Genomic DNA, 22,386 nt, shown 5'->3' with positions numbered 1-22,386 from the left:
CATAAATCAAGAGTTTAGGAGCTTCTCCAGGTTTCTGCAGGTACCAGGCCATACAAGTATATGGACCAGGACAAGCGTCTCTTACTTGTGTATTTGTTTTGCAGTTTATAGTGACAGATTCACCAGTCTGAACAGTTTTAAAAGATGGAGTTTGAGTCACAGTTATCTGTCCACTGACACCTGTTGGAGTTAAACACAGTGTAACATTAACTTTACATTACATTTTCAATAGTTTAACATTTCTATTAAAAAAAAACTATACCTTGGATAAAAAGTGTCCAGATGAAGATGATGATGAAAGTCATTGTTGTTCTTTTGGTTTGTGTGATGATGAAGATTCTGTTCTGTTCTGATCTCAGTCATGAAGTGTTAAACTCACAGCACTATAAACACTCACACATCACTGAAGCATGACAACACAATGCAAAGAAGACGACAGGAAACTTCTGCTCGTACAGACTACTACACTATCATTATTTAATGTGGACTTGCATGCTAAAAATATTCTGAATAAAATTAAAACCTTAGAAAATGAATACATTAATATAAAGATCTTAATAAAATTAATTAATGTGCAAAATTCATTTGTGTAAAGTGCTTGTGTATGCATGTTTAAGAGTTACAAAGTGTCCACACAAGTAGAAAAATAAAATCTAAATGATAGAGAAAACTGGAGAAAATACATTGATCAAGCAATAACAAACATGACAAGATTTTGAAATAGTTTTCTGTTCATTATTTAGACATAAATCATTCAGAGATCTTCACAATATTTGTTTTTGTTTTGTGATGTTAGTGTTGTATATTCTGCTGTAGTTTGTGTTCAGTCAAGTGTGTAGAGGTTTTTGTACAGTCGCTCTATTAGTTTGTATCACTGTGGTTCACATTCGGCAGCGGCACCAGACTGGATGTTGGCAGTAAGTAAATAATCCAATAATAATTTTAATACAATAAATAACTGTTCCTAAATATAAACATCAGGTATGAAATAATAGATGTTATTCACTTTATTTAAGTTTATTCTATGTTTGAATTATTGATTCTGATTGGCTGGAAAGTATAAAATAAAATTGTTTAACTGAAAATATTTTTAGCCATTTGGTCAAATACTGCACTGTAAAGAGCAATATTAGTATTAACTTGACTATAACTTGACAAAAGACCCTGGAAGAAGTGGAATAATCAATGGCCTGAAGGATTTAATGCACTCCTCATCACGTCGGGTAGTTCTGTGCCTTCACGTTGTGCAATTAAAATCCTTTAATGCACGGCAGGCCATTGATTATCCTTTACGTATTAACAATTATATTGTGTCGATCACCTTAGAATTTTGACTGTTGTGTTTTGGTATAAAGTAATTTTGTGACTAATATATTCGCTTGTACATAAAGTTTGTCAAATTGTCCAATCTGCTTCAAAAAATCAAAAAGTTTTATAATATTCATACGGACTCTGACAATCTTTTTCTGTTTAGACTCAATATTTTGTTAACAAAGTACAGCTTAATTTTAATATTGCTGCTACCCAGTCTCACAAGCTCTTGTGATATAGTCACGTAATATTTTGTATTATTTTTTCGTGATATTATCACAAATTTCTGCGTTTTTTCGTGATCGTATAACGAATTCCTGTTTTCGTGTGAATATCACGTATTGGTTACTCAACAGCTTTTTCCTATTTTTAAACCATTGTCGCTTCGGTTAAGGGTTAGATTTGGTGCTTGCATTTGAATGTCACTTTATTTATTTTTTAATACTTTTTTTCCTATTTATTTTTTTATATGTCGCCTGCCGTTAGGGTTTGGGTAGAGATGTAATTTTATGTAAATCTAACCATAACTGAAGCGACAATGGTAACAAAATAGGACAAAAAGTTGAGTAATACGTGATAATCACACGAAAACAGGAATTAATTATACGATCACGAAAAAACGCGAAAATTCGTAATAAAATCACAAAAAAATAATTAAAAAAATTACGTGACAATATAACGAAATGTGGAGCTACAAATGTAAAATTGATATTAATAATTAATAGTTTATGGTGAACTGTAAGGTAAACTCTGCACTTGTTTATAAATGTGTTTATGGGTATTTAGGCAAATTGAAATATTTTGGTAGTTTTATCTGTAAAATGAATGAATTTATATTCACCTCAAACTAAAATTTAAGTTTAAAAGTGTTTAAAGAAGCACATGTCAAACTTGTATTCTGTACAACATGTTTACATTATTTAGATTTTATATATTTATATTATTTACATATAATGCATACATATTACATATTATAATTAAACTATGTTATAACTGCTGTTATTTGTACAATTTTACACTGAAAAAAATTTCATTGAATTTAATCCATTTTTTGTAGCTTAAATAAAATGATTGCAACCACTTACCTTAAAAAAAATGATTAAATTCAATTAATAATTTTTTTCAGTGTACTTTATTTTACAAAGTCACTGTTACAGTGTAATTAAACATTTAATACTGAGTAATAATGATTAACAACATTTACTAAGTACAGGATAGGGGTTTGGTTTAGGGTTAGTTGAATGTAATTATGCATAATTTACTGTCAAAATTATATTAATTGTATTATATTGTATTATATTAAAATACTTAATGCCATAATGTGAATATGAACTTTCACCTTAAAAGAGATGATATTAGCTGTATAATTCAGCCATATGATTAAATAACCTTAAAATTATTTAGGAGAACAAAATATGTATTATTTATTATCAAGATATTTTATGTTTAACACCGATTCTTTTGTGAGTTATTGACTATTGATGTGATTGTCAGGTAACAGTCCCCCTAAAGTGAGCGTCCTGCCTCCGTCCAGTGAAGAGATTTCCACAAAGCAAACAGCAACACTGATGTGTGTGGCCAACAAGGGCTTCCCCTCAGACTGGAGTCTGAACTGGAAGGTGGACGGGATCAGCAGCAGGTCTCAGTACAGCAGTGTTGCTCTCCTGGAGAAGGACGGTCTGTACAGCTGGAGCAGCAGTCTGACTCTCTCTGAGCAGGAGTGGAGCTCAGTGATCTCAGTCAGCTGTGAGCTCACACAGAAAGACCAGCGTGATAAAGTCACTGGAGAATTGAGGAGAGATCAGTGTTCACAGTAGATCCACTCACTCTCACATCAAGACTAACAGACTAACTGTGTTTCTCTTCATTTCTCGCTCTCATCTCACATCAAGCAACACAAGTCTATGTCTGCTTTATTCATTCACTCATGATTGTGTGACAATTCATCAAATAAAATCATATTCTATCTTTATGTCTTTGACTCAGTTTGTCTGTTTTGAATACGAAAGCTCACATTTTATAAATAAACCTGACTCAATGAAGCATGAAAACACCTGCAGATGAAGTAAATTTACATAACTGTCAGTCAAATTTAAAACCTCGAACATGGAGCAATCAAAGGAAAAGTCGAGGAACACCTAGTTTTACTTCAATATTTTGGATGTAAATGTTTATTGAATCATGACAAACTATATATTTTTGGAAAGGTCTAAGCCTCTAGAATACATATTTCAGCAGTGTTTTATAAAATAAATTATGTAGGGAGAGTAATTGATTAATTTATGAAGAGACTGTGCTTCAAAACATTTATGTCCTGCTAAATGTCACTGTCCCACCGGTGGGATGCCTACAATTACTTCAGTGTTTTGCATATGAATTCTTATCCAATCATGACAAACTGTATATCAATGGAAAGCTAAGAGTGTAGTTTTCATTTGTCATTATCATTTTGGGAAAATATTGATAGTGTGAGTCATTTTCTAAAAGGTCACGGGCCCTCAAGCGGGCCCACATTGTTTTTAGATATTTATAACACTAATACCCTATCCTAAACCTAAAAATCTTGACAAACTATATATCTTTGGAAAGCTCTAAGAGTGTAGTTTTCATATTTCATCACAATTTTGAGGAAATTCTGACATAGTCAGAGTCAGTTTCTAAAACGTCATGGGCCACAGGTGGACCCAATTTGTTTTTACATATGTATAGCACTAATGCCCTGTTCTAAACCTAAAAAATCTTGACAAACTATATATCTTTGGAAAGCTCTTAGAGTGTAGTTTTCATATTTCATCAAAATTTTGGGAAATAAGTGATGTAGTAAGAGTCAATTTCTAAAAGGTCACAGGCCAACATGTAGGCCCAATTTGTTTTTACATATTTCTAACACTAAAACCCTACTCTAAACCTAAAAAATCTTCATAAACTATATATCACTGGAAAGCTCTCAGAATGTAGTTTTCATATTTCAAGGTCATCTGATGATAGAAATAATGTAGTGACAGTTTTTAGTTACATGACCCCACCCCCCATAGGAATGCATATTAATTTTATATATTCATAATTCTAATATCATATTATAAATCTTCAAAAATGTTGACAAATTATATATCATTGGAAAGCTCCAAGATTGTAGTTTTCATATTTCAAAACGTTTTAGCAGTTATAATAATGCAGTGACAGTATTTTATTAATTTGTGACAAGAGAATGCAGCAAACCGTTGACACCTAGTGGCCGTTGTTGGTAAAACCACTAAAAGTGTTACACAAACCTCATTTTTTGTGATTTTAACTTAAAATTTGGATCACAACTGCTTGAGACATATGGCCTCATGTTTACATTATCATTTTTATAATTTTATTTATCAAATTAAAGAAATATTTAAGTATGACTTTGCGTGACCAAAACACACACTTCAGTTCGTTATACAGGGCCTGAAGTTAACTTTTTTGACCACCTGCCACAGTGAATTTTTACCAGCCATTTTTTTTTTTGCCTGAATAATGAATGATTACTGTCTTTATTGTATGAATTAAATATAATTATTTTTTTAGAGCTACAAAACTGATTTTGTCTTTGTCTCAGGTTGTTTGATTAACATTAATGACACAGACTTAAGTAGGTTAATTGAGGTTACTGTCTCTTTAAGAACAAATAAGCACAGACTGGTTTTTGACTCCCTATACATACACTTAAGACATAAAGAAATGTTTTTATTAGAAAAATAATACTGTGAAGATCATTTTGTTTATATGTGCCCTGTCAAGAACAGAAAGATTTTCTGTAAGCTTGCTTTTTGGAACGCGTGTCTTCGTATGTGCACTATTGTTTTGAGTGCCCTTAAAGGTACAATTTGTAAGATATTTGCAGTAAAATATCCAAAAACCACTAGTCTGGTGTTATATATTTTGTCCAGCTGATTACTAACAAAATCTATAATGTTTTCATCTTGTAAATTATGAGAAAATTGCTGCCCTAAACAGTGACAAGGGGCAGTGTAGTCGCCTGTAAATGACGGTAATATCTACTTTACCCTTTGTTACCGCCTTTACTGACATAAAAACCACATGACAACAGTGTCGTGGACAAAAAATGCGGAAGTAATAGCGTCTGTCGGGCCACTTGCTTTTTTATGCTAAGTTTGTTCATCTGAACACTTAATTCTGTGCTGTGTTAACAAACCATCGAATTGGACTAATACTGTAACATCTATGACTAACAATTGCGTTTTGAACATTACATAAAACCTTACATAATGAAAAAAAAACGATGTCATCAAACACAACATTTATAAAACTTGATTACTTTACCTCATGTGGAACATGATTTCTCGTTCCATCTGATTGATGGCCATCAGCGTTTGAGTTAAAGACAACAATAAATCCCATCAGTCTACACTGCTTCAGAGCGTCATTAATCTACGTCATTGTTATTTATTTGATCTGGCGCCCTCTAGCGGCGCGGATAATACAAATTGCATCTTTAAACCCGCGTGCACACATAGACGGAGGGGGAATTCCAAACTGCTCACATAAACAGTCGCCCCACATACTTTGTTTTTCATTGCTCTGTTCGCAAAATGTATGTTAACCCATGTAGAAGGTGACGTTCTCGTGACCTTTCGCAACGTTCCCTAAAAGTTCTCTAAAGGGGGTGAAAAGACCTGAACCTTTAGAGAACATTAGTTACATTCCTAAAACATCCTTTGTTGGTTATTAAAGTCTTGCAGTTCAAGGTTCCTTATGTGACTTTAGGGGGACACCTGAGACATTAACAAAACATTCCCACATGGTATTTTGGTCAGATAACAACGTTCCCGATATGACTGTAGGGGGACGTCCCATATTGGTTATTCTGTGGTCACATGGCAACGTTACAAAGAGGACATTTTGAACATTAATAGAATGTTCCCACATGGTCCTCTGTTGGTCATTTAATAATGTTCCTGATATCACTAGGAGGACATAATATGAAATTACACTTAGAAAATGTTATTTTTTTAGGCAGTTAATACAAAGGATGTGTCAATGTGCAGTGGACCATACAAACAAAGTAATAAATAAATGATTTCAGAATGAAGAAAACTAAATGAGTGATTTAGTCTGTACTATCGTACATCAGCTACTAATATGTATTATGTAGTACTCTCCAAATATGATGATGTAGATTGCAATGCATCTTGGAAACAGTAGTCAGTTAACAGCAACAGCGTTCAATCCGCTTTATGAAAAGGACTAACTTTCCCATAATGCCACAGCTTACAAGAAGACCCGGAAGTCGCATGAAATACAAACTGCCACACATGACGACGTGTGATCTTCATTTTGTCTTTATATAATACTGTAAGGTAAGTTAAGATACTTTTCTTTTTAAACCTACATAGATTTCACTTGTTGTTCTACAGCGAGTTACATGAATGTTTTTTCTGTTTATTTGCTATTCTTTTATGTGATGTTTTTTATTTCTATGTTAGGCTGCAAGTGCTAGTATTAAATTCTTATTTGCCATTTAAAGTAGCGATAAACATGCAGGCTTACAAAACAATATGCATAAAGAGGATGTTAAAGAAATCTATAAGATGTTCGATCTTTACAAAACAAATTAATGCCCAGACCACAAAGAAGCCAACCAAAGATCATATGTTTTGTTTACAAAACAAAAAATCTTTTTGAAAATGCTTTTGTAAATGAATTTAATACCTAAGAGTCATAAATTTGTGTTTGTCTTACTCTTTTATTTTACTTTTTTACAATTAAAATGAACTCATGTTTGTGTTTGGTTTGCCGAAGTCATGTACCACACTTCGTCAAACCTGAAGAAGTGTATCTTCCTACAATCTGGGTAAAGAATTATGTAAGTTTACTTAAAAACTTAACAGTCATGTTCATTATTTATCTTTGTGCAATTTGATTTAAATTACAATATTGAATGTATTGAATTTGGTAAGTTTTGTATGGGTTCATTTCTTGGATGGGTTAATTTGCCTAATATTAGTATTAGATACAAAAGCACAAGTGTTTTGGCTTAAAAGCTTGCATTGTTTGAAGTAGTAAAGAATAATGGCAAATAATGATACAGGTGATAAAAAATACTTGACCAAGAAGTTTTGGAGCTTAACAATTTTGTAGTTTGTAATTGCTTTTTCTTTACATTGGTAATTTGAAAATCTATCTGGAAGTCTGAAATCTTCCAACATATTTTTTCACATCTCGATTTGAATGTTAAAAAAAGTTCTTGGACTTGTGATGTTTTGTACTATGTGTTTTTGCCCTTACTTATGCATTTTATGTACATTTATTTTTTAACTGGATTTGTATTTGTATGCTCTTATTCGGCAGGCTCCAGACCTGGAGATTGAAGTTCCTAAAGGTTGATGTTTATCAAGCTTGTGACCTTATTGCATGGTGTTATTTTTTACATTTGTATATCTAATACACATTTGCATCTGTAAACATGAATTTTATATTTCGTGGGTTATTTTTTTATTTTATTTAACCAGTTCTTGTATATTGGATTCTGTTATTACATTTTATGCACTTCAACTGTAAATGTTTTGTTTTAATTGCATCTTTATTGTTTTAAACAATTTAATTAATGTGGGGTTTTGTTAGCTTTTATGTTATTCTTGTATTTTTTGGCAATTTATTTGTAGCTTTTTTATTATCATTCTGTTTATTTGCCAGATTTTGACATTCTATTTATTTTTCCTGTAATTCCACTTCGATTATTTTCTGTGTTTTTCAATGATACATTTCTGTCACAGTCCCAGTTTGTTAAAGCTTGTTTCTCCATGTTTCACCGTTCATCACTCATTTGGACTTAATTTCCCATAATCCTCTTCACTCTCTCACCTGAACTGTGTTTGTTATTATCCTCACCTGACAGTCATCCCCCTCATCACTCAATTGTCTAAATACCCTGCTGTTCCCTTTGTCTAGGTCAGTTCTTGTTTGTAGTGATGTGTTGTGAGTTTTGCTGTTTACCAGTTGCCATGTGCCTTGTTTAATATTAATTAAAGATTATCATTTTGGTTTCATCATCTCTATCTCCTCCTTTATCCTCCACCACACCAACCGTATAAATTTCACAGTATAATTATATATTGGTTGAGTCACGGCTTTTTTGGGGGGGCTTCTGGATAAGTTGTGGGTGAGTCTCAAAACGTTCTGGGAACTTTACTAGGCAATGTCCTTAACACCAGCAGGGTCGTTCTGAGAGCGTTTTGTGAACGTAAAGTCTACATGAAATATGGTCCCCTTAACATTTCCAGAATGTCCTGAATGTTCCGTGAAGGTCTGCCAAATAACGTCCTTCAACCCTTTAAATAACTCCACAACACGTCCGCCTCATAACGTTCTGTAAATGTTACTAGACAACGTCCTTAACACCAGCAGGGTCGTTTTGAGAATGTTATGGGAATGTGAAATTTCAACCTAAAATATGGTTCTCTTAACATTCCCGGGATGTCCTGAATGTTCCGTGGAGGTCTGCCAAATAACGTCCTACAACCCTTTAGGGAACTCCACAACACGTCCGTCTCATAACGTTCTGGGAACTTTACTGGGCAACGTCCTTAACACCAGTGGGGTCGTTCTAAGAACATTATGGGAACGTAAAGTGTACATAAAATATGGTCCCCTTAACATTTCCAGAACGTCCTGAATGTTCCGTGGAGGTCTGCCAAATAACGTCCTCCAACCCTTTAGGGAACTCCACAACACGTCCGTCTCATAACGTTCTGGGAACTTTACTGGGCAACGTCCTTAAAACACGCGGGGTCGTTCTTAGAACGTTATGGGACCGTAAAATTTCAACCTAAAATATGGTTCTCTTAACATTCCCGGGACATCCTGAATGTTCCGTGGAGGTCTGCCAAATAACGTCCTCCAACCCTTTAGGGTACTCCACAACACGTCTGTCTCATAACGTTCTGGGAACTTTACTGGGCAACGTCCTTAACACCAGTGGGGTCGTTCTGAAAACGTTATGGGAACGTAAAATTTCTAGGGGGGAATATACTACAGAATAAGACACAGTAGCACAACTCTGCATTCTCATCCCATCTAAACAACAGTTTAATACTTACTCGCACATCCAAACGTAGTCAGAGAAGTGCCTCATCTTCTTTCCAGTCGCATGAATGTCGCATCCTCTCAATGAATCACTTAATTCGCATCAGTGATGCACGGGTTCATCCGAGTCCGAGTTGCGGGCGGGTTAGTTAAAAATGTCGGTTGGTACGAGTTGTTTATGCATTGATCCGCGCATCACTGATTCGCATTGGCTACCCACCAATGTGGCCGGTAGATTGACAGTGTTTCCCGCCAATTGCAAAAATCACCCGCATTGGGCGCGTGGTCGGGTGTTAATTTCAGGCCCTGATGGTATAGATGCGATTAAAACTTTTGGCACTAAAACTGGATTCAGTTATAATTGAAATGGTTACACTATGCATGAAATATTAAATATTACATCTACGATGAACTGTTTCCAATGTGTCTGAGATATTACCTGATAGGATAGAGAACAGAGAAAGAAAGAAAGTTTAGAAGAAAGAGAGTCACCATTGAGAACTGAAATCTTGGCCAAATAGCCTGAACCCCAGAGCTCAGGTAATGAAGAAGAGCACAGAGAATGAGACGAGTCCAAGAGCAAAGATCAAAGAGACCGGCCCAAAGAAGAAGAAACCCATCATGATAGATTCAAACTGACCAATCAGAAGACCACGTTTAACGCCCACGATACTGGATAAACAACTCTGCCAAAAGTCTTTGATCTATCAGTGAGCACAGCGATGCAGATGATACAGGACAGAAATTAAGGTTGTGACAGAGTAATAAATTCCTACATTTTTACACACAAGGTAAACTATAATCACAATATTGCCAAAATCACATTATTATCACATTATGAGGGTGCATGTAAACGTGGTCAATGATACTGACTGATGTTTCTCTACATGAGTATTAAATTATTGTGAATTAAACTGTAGTACAATAAGAATAAAAATCATCCATGTTGAAGCTGTTTTAACACAGCAGAAATGAATAGATAAATAAATAATTAACCAATTAGATGTATGATAAAATCTATAAAGTTGTTATTTAAATAGACTATAGTAGAAACTAAATTATCTGTAAGTTAAATAAACTATCAGCATCATCATCTGCAGTATCTGTCAGGTGTATGAGTTCAGTCACTGTGCAGTCTGACTGACAGAGGTTTTTGTATCACTCTTTATCACTGTGTGTACGTGGGTTCATTGTGATAACTCTGACAGTAATAATCTCCTGAATCTTCAGTCTGAACTCCACTGATGGTCAAAGTGAAATCTGTGTTTGATCCGCTGCCACTGAATCTTGATGGAGTTCCTGACTGGAGGGTTGTTGCATAATATATGAGGAGTTTAGGAGCTTCTCCAGGTTTCTGTAAGTACCAGTGTAAGTAATTACCATTATACACTGCACTGCTGACTTTACAGTTTATTTTAACTTGTTGTCCTGGTTGAACTGCTGTTATTGATGGACTCTGAGTAAGAGTGTACTGTCCTCTACACACTGAAAGAAACAACAAGAATGAAATATAAGACAAGACTGAAACAAATCAATATTTCACTCTTCAATGATTTAATGATCATGATAAAAATGTTACAACACAAACCTTGAGTAAAGACTGTGAGTGTCCAGATGAAGATGATGATGAAAGTCATTGTTGTTCTTTTGGTTTGTGTGATGATGAAGATTCTGTTCTGTTCTGATCTCAGTCATGAAGTGTTAAACTCACAGCACTATAAACACTCACACATCACTGAAGCATGACAACACAATGCAAAGAAGACGACAGGAAACTTCTGCTCGTACAGACTAATACACTATTATTATTTATTGGACTTGCATGCTAAATATATTATAACGCATAACTTAAATCTTAAACAATAATAAAGTTTTGAATGAACATAAAACATTATTATTATTATGTGCAAAAATCATTTGTGTAAAGTGCTTGTGCATGTATGTTTAAAGTGTCCACACAAGTAAAAAATAATAATGATACAGATAAGAAAAAAGTGGAAAAAATACATTGATCAAGCAATAACAAACAAGATTTTGAAATAGTTTTTTTGTTTATTATTTAGACATAAATCATTCAGAGATCTTCACAATATTTGTTTGTGTTGTGTGATGTTAGTGTTGTATATTCTGCTGTAGTTTGTGTTCAGTCAAGTGTGTAGAGGTTTTTGTACAGTCGCTCTATTAGTTTGTATCACTGTGGTGGACTTTCGGCAGCGGCACCAGACTGGATGTTGGCAGTGAGTAAATAATCCAATAATAATTTTAATACAATAAATATTTTTTTCTAAATATATACATCAGATATAAAACAATTAATGTAATTCACTTTATTTAAGTTTATTCCATAGTCTTTTGGAATTCTTTATTCTGATTGGCTGGAAAGTATAAAATAAAATAGTTTAGTGCACAGTAACTGAAAATATTTTTAGCAATTTGGTCAAATACTGCACTGTAAAGAGAAATACCAGTTTTAACTTGCCTTTAACTTTAACTTAAAATCAATGGCCTGCATTGTATTAAAGAATTTAATGCACTCCACTTCACGTCAGGCGTTTGTGCAGTTAAAATCATTTAATGCATGACAGGTCATTGATATCCCTTACGTATTAATAATACATTGTTGTGATCACCTTAGAATTTTGACTGTAGTGTTTTGGTATAATGTAATGATGTGACTAATATTCATTTGTACATACAGTTTGTCAAATTTTCCAATCTGTTCCAAAATTTGTTGCAAATTTAATAATATTCATTTGGACCCTGACAACTAATCTTATCCTGTTTAGACTCAACATTTTGTTAACAAAGTGCAGCTTCAATTTATTATTGAGTTTATTATGAGATTTTAACTTTATGGAGCAACAAATGTAAAATTGAGTTACAAAAACATTATCATTTTATGAATAGTTTATGGTGAACTGTAAGGTAAACTCTTTTAACTGCACTTGTTTATAAATGTGTTAATGTGTATTTGGGCAAATAAAATATATATTTTTTTTATCTGTAACATGAATGAATATATATTCACCTAAAACTAAAATTTAAGTTAAAAGTGTTGACAGAAGCACAGGTCAAACTTATATTCTGTACAACATGTTTATATTATTTAGATTTTATATCTTTATATTATTTACAAATAATACATACATATTGCATATTATAATTAAACTATAAATATGTTATAACATCTGTTATTTGAACAATGTTACTTTATTTTACAATGTCACTGTTACAATGTAATTATACATTTAAGTACTGAATAATAATGATTAACAAAATTTACTTAGTACAGGATTGGGGTTTGGTTTAGGGTTAGTTGAATGTAATTATGCATAATTTATTGTAAAAATTACATGTAATGTGTAAGACACTGTAAAATAAAGTGTTATCATTATTGTTTTTACAATAACCAATCATTTTCAACCTGACAAATAGTATTTTAATGAAATAAAATACTTAATGCAATAATGTGAATATGAACTTTCACCTTAAAAGAGATAAATTATATTAGCCGTATAATTCAGCCATATATGATTAAATAACCTTAAAATTATTCAGGAGACCAAAATATTTATTATTTATTATCAAGATATTTTATGTTTAACACAGATTCTTGTTTGAGTTATTGATTATTGATGTGATTGTCAGCCAACAGTCGTCCTAAAGTGAGCGTCCTGCCGCCGTCCAGTGAAGAGATTTCCACAAAGCAAACAGCAACACTGATGTGTGTGGCCAACAAGGGCTTCCCCTCAGACTGGAGTCTGAACTGGAAGGTGGACGGGATCAGCAGCAGGTCTCAGTACAGCAGTGTTGCTCTCCTGGAGAAGGACGGTCTGTACAGCTGGAGCAGCAGTCTGACTCTCTCTGAGCAGGAGTGGAGCTCAGTGATCTCAGTCAGCTGTGAGCTCACACAGAAAGACCAGCGTGATAAAGTCACTGGAGAATTGAGGAGAGATCAGTGTTCACAGTAGATCCACTCACTCTCACATCAAGACTAACAGACTAACTGTGTTTCTCTTCATTTCTCTCTCACATCAAACAACACAAGTCTATGTCTGCTTTATTCATTCACTCATGATTGTGTGACAATTCATCAAATAAAATCATATTCTATCTTTATGTCTTTGACTCATTTTGTCTGTTTTGAATATGAAAGCTCACATTTTATTAATAAACCTGACTCAATGAAGCATGAAAACACCTGCAGATGAAGTAAATTAACATAACTGTCAGTCAAATGAGGAACCTCAGACATGGAATGATGAAAGGAAATGTCTTGAAGAGATATTGAAGTAGAAACATGTGAGACAATCAAATATGTTTGATGTGTTAGTGTATTTAGTTTGATTAGTTATAGTTATTCTCATGTAACTCCTTCAGTATCTGTGATTGTGATGGAGCACGACTGTCATCCACCCTGAGCAGGCAACACTGGCGCACATACACATCCATACACCGCATCCACTAACTTTAATCATACTCTGATTCGGCGGCGGGTGCACACAAAGCCGATACACACAGACATTTCAGTCTACAACTTTTCCCCAGTTAATCCTGTTATTTGGCTGGCTAAACAAACAAACAAACAAAACAAAATGTGTGCATGTGTCTGGGTGTTCACAGCTGTTGACTGAATGACTTCATTTACCAATAATCAGAGTAAGGACTTCATCACAGTAACTCTCCACATGCAGTTTTTATTTTCTGATTATTCACAATTAATTGTGTTTATTATTCACATATTTTAAATATTGAGTAGATTGCGGTCTTTAACTGTCTAGCGATGTGTGTTTATATTAAAACTAAAACAAACGTTTGTCTTCATAAAAGTTTGCATTTCATGAAGTTTATTGAGTAGGCTTGCGTGATTTTCGGTTGGAGGGCTTCAGAAAAGGTCACGTGATTTCCGGTAAGGGAGCATGTGGACCATCGATGCTCACTGGTTTTTGCATTGCATTGTGGGAATTTTTAGGTAATTAACATTTCAGTGCACTGAAGGATTTTGAGATTGAAACAGCACTAAAATGGCCGACTCCCTAATCAGTGTCCTGACTACTGAACAACGGTGTTGATGAGAGCTCAGCTCCTCTTCTGCACCTGCACTCACTCTTGTACAAAATAAATGTTTATATGTTTGTTAAGTAAAATAAAGTTTAAGGGGCGGTTTCTCGGACAGGAATTAGACTAGTCCTAGACTAAAATAAATGTAAGAGCTGTCCAAACTGAAAACAACTTGCACTGACATATCTTAAAATACATCAGTGCCCTTTGTTTTGCTTCAAAATGCACACAAGTAATGTTTTTAGTACGGCATGTTTGTTAAAACTAGTAAAATTTTCTATATAAACTAAGTCCTACTCCTGGCTTAAACTAATTCCTGTAACCACCCCTATAATCTTTAAATATCATTTGTTGCCCTTTTTTTAATGTGCCCCTCTGGTTAAACACTGGCCCCTCCTTGGCCCCCTAGTGAAATTTGTCCAGAACCGCCAATTGGAAAGAAGAAGAAACCCAAACATTATACAGTCAAACTGACCAGTGATGTGCGGGTCAATGTATAAACAACATGCACACGACCGTTTTCAACTAACCCGCCCGCAAGTCAGACCGCAAAAAAAAATATTGTACCCGACCTGTACCGCTTCCTGGCCCGCATTTTAAATTGTTTTAAATAGTTAATTGGCATCTTTATTTCAAACGACCCAACCGACCGTGACCTGAATATCATTTAAAATATATTTGGATAACTCGTAACCGCGGGTGACCGCAGGCACTCACTCATTTTGGATCAACCCACACGCATCACTAAAACTGAGCAATCAGAAGACCACATTTAACCCGCACTGTACTGGATAAACAACTCTGCCAATAATCTTTGATCTATCAGTGAGCACAGGAATGCAGATGGTACAGGACGGGGTTGTGACAGAATAATAAATTACTACATTTTTAATCTTATACACGAGGTAATCTATAATATTGCAAAAATCCCATTATAATCACATCATGAGAGTTCAAGTAAATGTGGTCAATGATTCTTACTGACGTGTCCCTATATGAGTGATTATCATTCGTTTTTTATATTGTGAATTAAACTGTAGTACAATAATAATAAAAATCATGCTGCTTTAACACAGCAGACATTAATAGACAGACAATAAATCAATGATACAATTTTTAAACTTACAAAAATAATCTATTACCTGTATAATTGTCTATAAAGTTGTCATTTAAATAAACTATAGTTCAAAATAAATAATCTGTAAGTTAAATAAACTATCAGCATCATCATCTGCAGTATCTGTCAGGTGTATGAGTTCAGTCACTGTGAGTCTGACTGACAGAGGTTTTTGTATCACTCTTTATCACTGTGTCAACACAACACCACTGTGATAACTCTGACAGTAATAATCTCCTGAATCTTCAGTCTGAACTCCACTGATGGTCAAAGTGAAATCTGTGTTTGATCCGCTGCCACTGAATCTTGATGGAGTTCCTGTGTAGAGGGTTGTTGCATAATATATGAGGAGTTTAGGAGCTTCTCCAGGTTTCTGTAAGTACCAGGCTAAACGATTACCACTAGACACTCTACTGCTGACTTCACAGTTTATTTGAACTTGTTGTCCTGGTTGAACTGCTGTTATTGATGGACTCTGAGTAACAGTGTACTGTCCTCTACACACTGAAACAACAAGAATGAAATATAAGACAACACTGAAACAAATCAATATTTCACTCTTCAATGAATTAATGATGATGATAAAATGTTATAACACAAACCTTGAGTAAAGACTGTGAGTGTCCAGATGAAGATGATGATGAAAGTCATTGTTGTTCTTTTGGTTTGTGTGATGATGAAGATTCTGTTCTGTTCTGATCTCAGTCATGAAGTGTTAAACTCACAGCACTATAAACACTCACACATCACTGAAGCATGACAACACAATGCAAACTCACTCTCACTTCATTTACATCTTTAACCTGAACAGACTTTCTCATTTCATTTTTCACCATGTACGGTGCATTCATTCCCCCCACCCCCCCGGAGAAAATGTATGACAAACAAACTGTTCTCCAACTTAACATTATAATTAAACAAAACATTAAATTATACAAAGTAGTGCTGTTGGTTAGTAGCCTTATTTTTTTTAGGTTTAATTACACAGAATTCATGGTAAATTAATGTATTTTATAAAATGTCATCATATTCATGCAGACCTGTGTAACGTCACACTTTCAGATCTCACACATCTCTACTGAACTCCTCTATCATAGATCAAACCTGTGTATTAATGAGAATCAGTCGTATCTCATGCCTACTGAAGGTCATACAGGTTATCATAGATGAGCGTTTGGGTAACATCAACAACCACTGGGTTTCAGTATTACAATCTGATGTTAATGTCACAGATATTTGGATATAGAATCACACCTGGACATCCATCGTTTTATTTACATTCACTTATGTAATGTTTTCTTCTGACGTCTGTTGTTTGTCCACGAGCTCCACCTTGTGGTTCCAATACAATAAGACACAAAATTATTTTCATTGCTCTTCAGTTAAAGGACAAGTTCGGTATTTTACACTTAAAGCCCTGTTTTCAGATTGTTTATGTTGAAATAGAACGGTTTTGACTGAAATTTGGACATATGATGCTGGCCCGAGAATTTTCGGGTGTTTCTTGTATCACCTCCCACCTCTACAATAACTGTATAGTTTCACTGGAACAATCCTTCCTAACATGCATTAAACTTTTGTTTACAAAGACGTGAAACTCACCGAGTGGTCAGGGGTGTTCACTGGTATGCTCACACAAAAATCGCTGCAAAAGATGCTTTCCAACAGGTTTTATCGCAGTTTTTGTCCAACTCCATTGACTTGTATTAGATGTGCTGTGAGGTACGGTATTAAGGTTGTTTGTATTCTTGCATTTGGCAAAGGCGGATTATCGCCACCAACTGGGCTGGAGTGTCTATTATTCAAGCTCTCAACGGAAGAATATACGGGTGTGAGGCGTTTGGAAAAATAGGTCCACAAGTTTACAACGAAAGGTAAAACGCCTGCTGGAAAGCATCTTTTGTGTGAGGGTGGGATATTAGGAAAATTAAAGTTTTTCCTTACGTAGTAGTGCACTGAACAAGTTATTTAACATCAAATATGTGTACATAGTCCTCAACAAAATAAAAACAACACAGTTCCAAAGTTTACATCCAGCTGATTATTAACACTGTATGATGTTAATGGACAATCTTTCCCACATCTTTTACTGTTTGCCCGTTTGGTCACAAGCTAGAGTTACAACTCTGAAACCACTGCAATCACTTAACAAACAAACGGTTAAAATTCTGGATAAGAAACCGAACATTATTCATTATTGTCCAATACTACAACAATATAGATTACTCAGTTGGGAAAACATGGTAAAATTCTCAAATCTATGTCTTGCTTATAAAATTATTCATGGTTCATCTTCCCCTCCCCTCCATCAGTTTATCAACATTTGAACAGCTGATTATAGTAAAACCAGAGGTGCAGTGAGGGGGGATTGTATCATTCCCCTTAGGAAAAGTGTTTTTGGTCAAACAGCTTTTTCTTTTCGAGCTGCTACTGAATGGAACCTTACTCCTATAAACATCAGAAACCTGAACACGTACAGTACATTTAAGATCCAGTTCAAGAAATTGTTACTTAATAACCAGGGGCCTCATTTATAAAGCGTGCAAAGGTTGGGATTTATAAAAAAACACACTTGACAGGAGAATGAGCTTGCAGGGTGGGATATTAGGATGATTCATGTACGCACACTTGCAGGTGATCTGTGATTTATAAAGGGAACGTTGTTTTGTTTTATAAGTCTTCATATTTTTTGCTGTATGTCATTTTTGGTTTTTGTGCGTTCGTAGACTTTAAGTAAGGATCCTACGCACAGTTTTATAAATGATGCCCCAGAGCTGTCAACATTAGCTTACTTTATGACCTTTTCTTGTTGCTTCCTGACGGTTTCTTGCTAATTGTGTGTGTGTGTGTGTGTGTGTGTGTGTGTGTGTGTTTGTGTGTTTGTGTGTTTGTGTGTGTGTGTGTGTGTGTGTGTGTTGGTTTTTGTGATTTACGAGGACATTTCATATGAATACACGCCACACTATGAGGACATTTTGTATTATGAGGACAGGGTCGGTGTCCTCATAATACGGGCAATGTAGAAGTGCTTCTAGGGGTAGGAGGAGCTTAAATTCTAATTTTCTCCGAAAGTCTCCATAAGTCACAATGACCAGACTTTGTGTATGACGTGTGTATCGAGACTGCGCCCCTGTAGGCCGGTCTGGTGTACTGCACCTCCTAATTAATATTCATGTGTGTGTATGAAATCGCCGCTTCCGATTGGCTGACAGCCAGATGTCCTCATAATTTCGGGATTTGTCAAAGGATTGTGTTATGTACATCAAGGACGAATACGATAAAAATATAGTTCTAAAATCGTTTTTAATATAAAATGATCGCAGTGTTCATACCACAACTATATCAATAACAGCACAGAGGAACAATATGATTGGAAACACTTTCAGATCGATTGAACTGATGCATGGATTAACGTAGTAAAATCTGCTGAGAAGACCACATGTGAGGATAAATCATCGATTAAATCATCAAATAAATCATCAAAGTTACAAGACTCCAGGTAAGATTTATACAATGTTAAGCAAACAGCTGCTATTAAAGTTTTAAAACTGTTTTTACCACGTTAGCATTAGCAATCTTATGAAAATTAACCTTGGTTTTACTATAGTAAAAGTGTAACTTAGTAACCATGTCTTTTTTGGCAGATTATCATTTGTGAAACCACAGTTTTACATAGCATGGTTAAATTATGGTTACACTAGCAAAACTATGGTTAATTTGTGGTTACATGGTAAAACTGTAACTGTAACTACGTTATTTGTAATATTTATTTGTCATTCCCTGAGGAAAATAAACCATGGTTTTATAGTAACAGAAGACCATGGTAAATCTGGGGTTTCTATAGTTTTACTTTTATTTAAAAAATAGGCTAACTACTTAAACTATGGTTCATTTCATAAGGTTTGATTTTCTCATCATATAGTTGTATTAAGTAATTAAACCCTCTTATAAATGTACTGATTTTATTCCCATCAAGATTTTTAGAATAGATCGATAGTGATAACATGTTTTCTTTACATTTGCTCACATACAGTTGTGGTCATAAGTTTACAATACATCTATATTTGGTAATTTAATAAAAATAAGAGGAATGATGAAAATTGAAGTTTGTTTTTCATTTAATGCTAACTTGAACAAGTTATTTTAGATGACAGTGGTTTACATATAGTCCCCAACACAATAATAACTGAATTTACAAAAATAATCCAGTTTAAGTTTTTACATGAAGCTTCTTCTTAATACTGCTTGATGTTACCTGAATGATAAATGCCTGTTTTAATGTTTTGTGATAGTTGTTCATAGTTGTCTCTTCCTTCAGGTCTTGCAAATTATTTTGTTCCTTTATCAAGAACGGTCTCTTGATATTGCGTCAGAAGCTATGGGAGCTTCTTCCACTTTCCTTTTCTCTGAAGCTTTATTGAACAATGCCAGTGTACTGACCAATGCCGACCATAACGCTGTGTAGAAGTGCCTTCCAACACTATATAGCCTGTCTACGTGGTAAATTCATAGATTATTTATCTCCACATCGTGATGCTGAATCATCACCAGAGAGAATCGCACGGATTACGGACAGAAAGCCCATGACCCTTGCATGCATGCCGGTAAACATTTACATGGACATAGCTCCTCGCTTCATTCCTTGCCCCCCGTGCAGCGATCCGTCTTAACACAGCGCACAGCTCTCAGCCCTGTTCTTGATTGTGACCACAACACACTGCAGAGAGAGCCACGTGTATAAGCCTCCCTTTCCCACCAACTCGCCACAGTGTGCACAATACATAGACAGACCATAGGTTTCAGTTTTGTAAGATCACAGCTTGCTTCAGCCGCTCCCCATACATGAAAAGACCCTCATTCTGGCATCTGCCTTGTAACATAATTCACTTCGTTCACTGCTCAGACATGAACAGCCCCAGTTTCTTTGGAGCCTGTCATGTTCAGCGCACGGCATCCTCTCGTTCACAGCATACCAACGTCCCCATAAGTTCAGCCAAGTTTAACCTCACAGGCCTGTAAAAAACAGCAGATTCCCCGAAACAAACATATGTAACTGCCACCCTTTGTGTGCGTAGCGAGCTGTAACAAGTGTTTCAGTGTTAAAAGCAGGGTCTGATTTGATCTAGAAATTTTTTTAGTTATGCTGGTTAAAAGTCTCCTCACATCCTGATAGCAATCACTATGTTAATGTGTTTGAATCTATTTGTATAAATATGTTATCTGTGAAAGGTGTAGGACCAAAACATTCAACAAATCATTGAACTTGGACCAAATACAATAATTGGACGTATGCAATTTTTGCTCCTCTTCTGTGAACGTGTTTTGCATGCCACTGCGTTCACGCAGACATCATACGTCATCAGCGCGTTCATGTCTCCTCTGTAAACAGAGTCAAACCATGACAAAAAATGTCTGGATCAGCAAAGAGCAAAAACCCGAATTAACATCGGTTACTTTACTGCAGGGCTATTCAATTAGTTTGTCGTGGGGGCCAGTTCATGAAAAGCATCTCAAATGAGGGTCCGAAGATATAACAGTGATGATGATTAAATTTTCATACATTTAAACATACTAATGTTATATTTTGAAACTGCATAAAAACAAAATCAGTGCATTGTACAATAGGCTTTTTCTACAAACGTGTATTTTGAAACTGCATTCAACAACATTAGTGCATTGCCAGATGTCTAAGTAGGCTTTTTCTACTTCCAGACATGTTCATATGTTGTATTTAAGAAATTGCATAACAACAAGTGCATTGTAAGATGCCCAAGTAAGCTTTATTCTACATTTAAATAGGTAAATAAGATCCATATCACACTCATTGAGAATTTAACTCATTTACTCACTTCGGTGCACATAACAAAAAAGTTTATAATATGGAACATAATTGTTTTATGCTGTTTTTTGTCAAAGCTAATTATTACAGTAGCCCTATTTAAACTAAAACAGCCATCTTAATAATTGGCAAACATTAGGCTACCTTCTAATAAGACAATATGTTTTTAGATTTCGCAAGAGCAGTAAAATCAGGTGTATGTTTGTCAGCACGATACGCATAAAGTGGTGCAGGTGCTGGGCTGTGAGCGATAGGGTAGTGTTTTTAAGCTGGAAATACTACAAATAAAGTTAAAACCACCATAGAGTCCGGTCTCTTAACTCTGTCACTGTTGGCAAGAGGTCAAATATATAGAAGTTGCTGGAAAGGCAAATTCACCATACATCAGTTTAAGAACCACTGATCTAGATAACATCACACAGTACTAAGAATCACGTGACTTTAAATTTTGGTCTTGGACTAAGCCTAAATGTAAACATCTGCTCTGTGAAATAACTTATTGCACAAGTACTATCAATTACACAAGAGCAAAGAATACGTTGTTCATCATTAAAGCTTGATTCACTTTTCACAGGTAACTTCTAAGATGAAAAACAGACAGAAGGTTTGCTCAACTGTCCAGCAGATGATAGAACAAAGAAGGTATTTGCCAGTGAAGTGTTTGTTTGTATCCTGGAAAGATGATGACCAAGGTAAAGGGAACTCTGCTTTTGGAGAACCACTGTCCTGCAGAGTTTAGGTCCTACCCAGATAAAAACTGTTGCTACAGTTCGTTTTCAAGAGTTTGGCTATTCATTAGCAATACCACGTAAAACAAAATATCATAAACTGACTAATTTCACTGCACTGTGATTGCCATTAAACTCTGTCACCATACTGATAGTTAAACACTGTCACCGCACTGTGCTGCTACATAAACACTCTCACTGCACTGTCACTACAAGGAAAACACTGTGACTAACTCTGACTTCTAGTAAAACACTGT

General features: G+C 35.0%; 4 gene segments (V, D, J or C); 2 read left to right on the top strand and 2 right to left on the bottom strand.

Annotated features, from left to right (window-relative positions):
* The first annotated feature begins 410 nt into the window (after positions 1–410).
* Positions 411–3,198, top strand: LOC141281480 (Ig kappa-b4 chain C region-like). The segment is given in 3 exon segments: positions 411–452; positions 866–917; positions 2,806–3,198. Coding segments are annotated over 3 exon segments (417 nt in total).
* A 7,354-nt stretch (positions 3,199–10,552) lies between these two features.
* Positions 10,553–11,021, bottom strand: LOC141281479 (Ig kappa chain V region S211-like). The segment is given in 2 exon segments: positions 10,553–10,869; positions 10,973–11,021. Coding segments are annotated over 2 exon segments (366 nt in total).
* Positions 11,022–11,602: 581 nt separating this feature from the next.
* Positions 11,603–13,503, top strand: LOC141281477 (Ig kappa-b4 chain C region-like). The segment is given in 2 exon segments: positions 11,603–11,621; positions 13,033–13,503. A coding segment is annotated over 1 exon segment (249 nt).
* Positions 13,504–15,749: 2,246 nt separating this feature from the next.
* On the bottom strand, positions 15,750–16,213 carry LOC135781087 (Ig kappa chain V region K29-213-like). The segment is given in 2 exon segments: positions 15,750–16,066; positions 16,165–16,213. Coding segments are annotated over 2 exon segments (366 nt in total).
* Positions 16,214–22,386: the final 6,173 nt, after the last annotated feature.

The sequence above is a fragment of the Paramisgurnus dabryanus genome, chromosome 23 (genome assembly GCF_030506205.2).
Source record: "Paramisgurnus dabryanus chromosome 23, PD_genome_1.1, whole genome shotgun sequence".
NCBI lineage: Eukaryota > Metazoa > Chordata > Actinopteri > Cypriniformes > Cobitidae > Paramisgurnus > Paramisgurnus dabryanus.
This window is presented reverse-complemented; position numbering and strand designations above follow the sequence as displayed.